The sequence below is a fragment of the Penaeus vannamei genome, chromosome 4 (assembly GCF_042767895.1).
Source record: "Penaeus vannamei isolate JL-2024 chromosome 4, ASM4276789v1, whole genome shotgun sequence".
NCBI classification, from domain to species: domain Eukaryota; kingdom Metazoa; phylum Arthropoda; class Malacostraca; order Decapoda; family Penaeidae; genus Penaeus; species Penaeus vannamei.
Genome location: NC_091552.1, coordinates 4,167,786 through 4,172,785, shown reverse-complemented (window position 1 = coordinate 4,172,785; position 5,000 = coordinate 4,167,786). Strand labels below are relative to the sequence as shown.

Genomic DNA, 5,000 nt, shown 5'->3' with positions numbered 1-5,000 from the left:
ATTAATGAAAAAAAAAAGATTTGTTATGTTAATCACTATAAAACCTTCGCTTCAATTGAACATAAAGATTCAACAGCCTGTAATAGAACCATAAGTCAAAATAAAGAATGAACAGGAATATGCATAATGTCGCAATAAAAGTAAATGCATAGAAGAAGAAGAAAAAAAAGAAAAAAAGAAAGAAAGAAAAGAAAAAAAGAGAGAAAAAAAGAAGAAAGAATAAATAAAGAAAAGGAAAATAAAAAAGAAAGAAAAAGAAAAAAATTAAAGGAAAGAAAAAAAAGAAAAAGATAGATGAAGCCAAAAAAAGAAAGAAAGGAAAGAAAGAAAAAAATACAAGGAAAAATGAAAAAGAAAGAAAAAAGAAAGAAAAAAGAAAATGAAAAAAGAAAAAAAAGATAAAAAGAAAAAAGAAAAAAAAATAAATAAAGGAAAAAAAACTTGAATTCGAAATAATAAATCGTGAGAGACCCCGCCCTCTTACCCACCCGCTCATCCACCTATCTATTCGATCATCCACTCATCTACCCATTAAAACACCTACCCATCCACCCATCCACCCAGCTGTCCATTCACCCGTCCACCTCCTCACTCCCTCATCCGTCCATCCACTCATTCATTCCTTCATCCACTCACCTTCTCGCTCAGCCACTCATCCGTTATCTCCTCACCCAACCGCACCAACCCCAACCTCAACCCATCCCTCTCCCACCCACCCTCCCTCACCCACCCCATCCTCCCTCACCCACCCCACTCTTTTCCCTCACCCAACCTATCCCCCTCACTCACCCACCCACTCTTTCAACCAACCCCCTCACCCATCCTCCCACTCGCCCACCCCACTCCCTCTCCTTCCGCCCACCCCACTCCCTCACCTCCCCACTCCACCCACCCCCTCCTTCACCTCCCCAACCCCCTCTCCCATCCCACCACCCTCCCTCACCTCCCCCCACCCCCAACCTACCTCCACTACCTCCCCAACCCACCCCAACCCCCTCCCTCACCTCCCCCACCCACCCCACTCCCTCACCCCCTCCTTCACCTCCCCAACCCCTAACCCACCTCCCAACCCCCAACCCCCACCCTCACCCACCTTCGACACCCGATTCTTCTCCTGCAGCGCCGGCACCATGTTCCTCAGCTTCTTGTACTCTTGCCTCTTGACCTGCTGTAGCCGCGTCCTCCTGTATTTCCGCACGATTCTCGAGGCGTGAGGACCCGACGACAGCATCTTGACCCGCGCTGCTGCCGTGACCTGATCCGTGACCTGTGGCGGTGGGTGAAGGGAGTCTCCGCGCGGGCACAGAGCGGGTACGTCAGCCTCCGCCATGTAAGCCGAGCCCTGGTGGCGGGGAGAGGAACTAGCGGTTAGAATATGTTTTTTATTTACCTTTTATTCTTTTTATCTATTTATTTTTTATTCTTTTGTTCCTTTGCTTTTGTTATTGACAAAGAGGTTGTATCGGTCTGTATTTCAAACTATTTCGTTGGCTTTTATTCTCCAAAATAAAGGGAAAGGAACTATGGCTTAGAATATTTTGCCTTTTTATTTTACCTTCGGTTTTGTTGTCTATTTAAGGGTTGCATCAGTCTATATCCTTATCTATCTGTTTGGGATATTATTCTCAAAAAGAAAAAGGGAAAGTCCATCTATTATTATCATAATTATTAAACATCCACCATGGACGCTTCCCCCTGGTGGCGAGAAGCGAAGCTATGAATTTGAATCTTGTCTTTCGGTTAAATTTTTGGTTTGTTGTTAATTAAAAGGGATTATGTGCTTATCACTTTATCTATACGTAAATCTAACTAATTAGTTTCCAGGACGAAATTTAGACGGTAATTATTCTAGAAAAAAATAATAGTATATTTATTATTATTGTGGAAGTCCATTCAGGTAGTTCTGTCACGTATCTTTATCTACTCATATATCTACATATTTTTTTATAGGATTTTTTTTCCTTTACATAATTTTCGAAGAGGGAAGAAACGTTCGTCTATAATACAATCAAAGTGTATCATTTATGGTATTAAGTAGATGGTGCATCTGTCTAATCTACACATAAATATACCTAATCTGTTTTTGAGTAGATTTAGGTCGATTTTTTCGCACGTTTTACTGAATGTGATCACGTACTTTATCCTGATGTAGAATGAGGATTAATTGAAGCAAAATATCAACATGACGGCGATGTTTCAGTCTTTTGATACTGTTGATGATTGGAAAGATGAATTTGTAGAATATCACAAAGGATACACACGCACACACACACACACGCACGCGCGCACACACACACACATACACACACACACACTCGAACACTCAAACATAACGATAATGCTGTTAATTCTATTATTTGATAATTTATTGAATTCTATCAATTTATGCGTTTATATGTATTGATTTATCTATGTATGAATGTATCTATTTCTTGTCTGTTCAGTTTACTTTTTAGATTTTCATTCATTAATTTTGTTATTCATCAAATAATTAATTATCAAAATCGCTCAGGTATAAGGTCAACTGAGGTCACCTTTCTTGATAATTAGAATGAGTGTTCTTATCGATTTCAAATAAATAATAAGACGCATCAACCCTGAATGGTATATGAATAATAATGATAATGATCATAATAATAATAATAATAATAATAATAATAATAATAATAATAATAATAATAATAATAATAAAATAATGTTAATGATGATAATAGTAATAATAATAATGATAATGATAATGATAATGATAATAATAATAATAATAATAAATATAATAATAGTATTAATAAAAATAATGATAATAATATTAATAATGAGAACAGTAATAACAATAATGATAATGGTAATAATAACAATAACAATGATAACAAAAACAGCAGTAATGATAATAATAATGGTAATAATAATAATAATAATAATGATAATAATAATAGTAATAATAATGTTGATAATAATAATAATAATAATAATAATAATAATAATAATAATTACGATAATAGTAGTAGGAACAAAAATAATGGTGATGCTAATAATAATAATGATAATAATAATAGTAATAATAATAATAATAATAATAATAATAATAATAATAATAATAATAATAATAATAATAATAAGAATAAGAATAAGAATAAGAATAAGAATAAGAATAAGAATAATATTGATTAAAAATAACAATGATAATAATAATAATGATAATAATGATAATAATAATAACAATAATAAAAATAATAAAAACAACAATAATAACAACAATAACAAATTATAATGAAATAAAAGATACAAAATTTTCTGATTTCGATAACGAAGTAAGATTAAGAATGAGGGTTATTAAATTATAAATGTTCTAGTTGTAGAAAATGATGAAAAGAAAAAAAGGTAAAAACTAACCGCGGAGGAAAAGGAGGAGGGGGAGGAGAAGAAGAAGAAGAAGGAGTGGGAGAAAGAGAAGTAGATGGAGGAGGAGGAGGAGGAGGAGATTAAGAAGAATAAGGAGGAAAAGAAAAAGGAGGAGGAGAATTAAAGGGAGAAAGTGAAGGAGGAGTAGAAGGAGAAGGAGAAGAAAAAGAAAGAAGAAAGAAGGAGGAAAAGGAGAAGACGACGACGAAGCAGAAGCACAAAAAAAGAAAAGAAAAGAAAAACAAAGAAAAAATTAGAAAACGAAAAAAAAGACGAAGAAAAAACGAAAAAAACAAAAAGACAAAAAAAAAAAAAAAAAAGGATACCATACCGCATCCTTATCCACACAAAAATGGGACGAGAAGATACATCGAAGCGTTCAAGAAATTACCAACCTCATTACAGACTCCATAAAGAGGGTGTTTTACCGGAGTCATATCGGATAAATGAACATACGTGCTATAAATCTAACTCGTTATGTATATTTCGGATTAGATAAGGATTATTTTGGAATTATTATCATCGGTATTGTGTTTGTTATTATTGGTTTTATCATGTTTTTTTTCTTTCTTTTATTGTGGTGTTGGTAATTATGATTATATGATGATGACTTTTTTGTGATATCTGAATTACGTATTTGTTATGTGATTCTAATGTTTTTTTTTTTAATGTACAAAGATGTATGTTTTAGAAAGAAAGAAAGAAATTGATAGTAATAACAACAACAAGACTAACATGGACAGCAATAATAATAATGATAGTAAACGTAACAAAAAGAACAATAATAATAATTATAATGATGATGATGATGATGATGATGATGAGGATGATTACCATTATTATTATCATTATTATTATTATTATTATTTTTATGAGGATTTATATTATAGATATCTGTAGACCATAAATAAAAATCTTTATACTATCTTTCGAAAAATACAGTATATACTAAAACGAGTAAAACAGTCGTAAACAAAACACGTCATTTTTTTTCGAGAATATAATTTAGAGCCTCAGAGCCCCCCCCCCCCCTCCCCTCCCTCCTTAAAGAGAGGAGAGAGAGAGAGAGAGAGAGAGAGAGAGAGAGAGAGAGAGAGAGAGAGAGAGAGAGAGAGAGAGAGAGAGAGAGAGAGAGAGAGAGAGAGAGAGGGGGAGGTGCCATGCCTTAGAGAGAGACAGAGACCGAGAGAGAGAGAGAGAGAGAGAGAGAGAGAGAGAGAGAGAGAGAGAGAGAGAGAGAGAGAGAGAGAGAGAGAGAGAGAGAGAGAGAGAGAGAGAGACGAGAAAGAGAGAGAGAGAGAGAGAGAGAGAGAGAGAGAGAGAGAGAGAGAGAGAGAGAGAGAGAGAGAGAGAGAGAGAGAGAGAGAGAGAGAGAGAGAGAGAGAGAGAGAGAGAGAGGGGGGAGGTGCCATGCCTTAGTGAGAGACAGAGACCGAGAGAGAGAGAGAGAGAGAGAGAGAGAGAGAGAGAGAGAGAGAGAGAGAGAGAGAGAGAGAGAGAGAGAGAGAGAGAGAGAGAGAGAGAGAGAAGGGGAGAGAGAGACATGCCTTAGAGAGAGAGACAGAGAGAGAGAGAGAGAGAGAGAGAGAGAGAGAGAGAGA

General features: G+C 35.3%; 1 protein-coding gene across 2 annotated transcripts in view; it reads right to left on the bottom strand.

Annotated features, from left to right (window-relative positions):
• The window catches only part of LOC113824044 (uncharacterized), a 20,650-nt gene that overhangs the window by 3,710 nt on the left and 11,940 nt on the right, over positions 1–5,000 (bottom strand). For both annotated transcript variants that reach the window (XM_070118150.1, XM_070118156.1), the window contains exon 2: positions 1,094–1,342. In XM_070118150.1, the coding sequence (XP_069974251.1) occupies positions 1,094–1,330 (237 nt within the window). In that variant the 5' untranslated portion in view covers positions 1,331–1,342. The remainder of the gene's footprint in view (positions 1–1,093; positions 1,343–5,000) is intronic.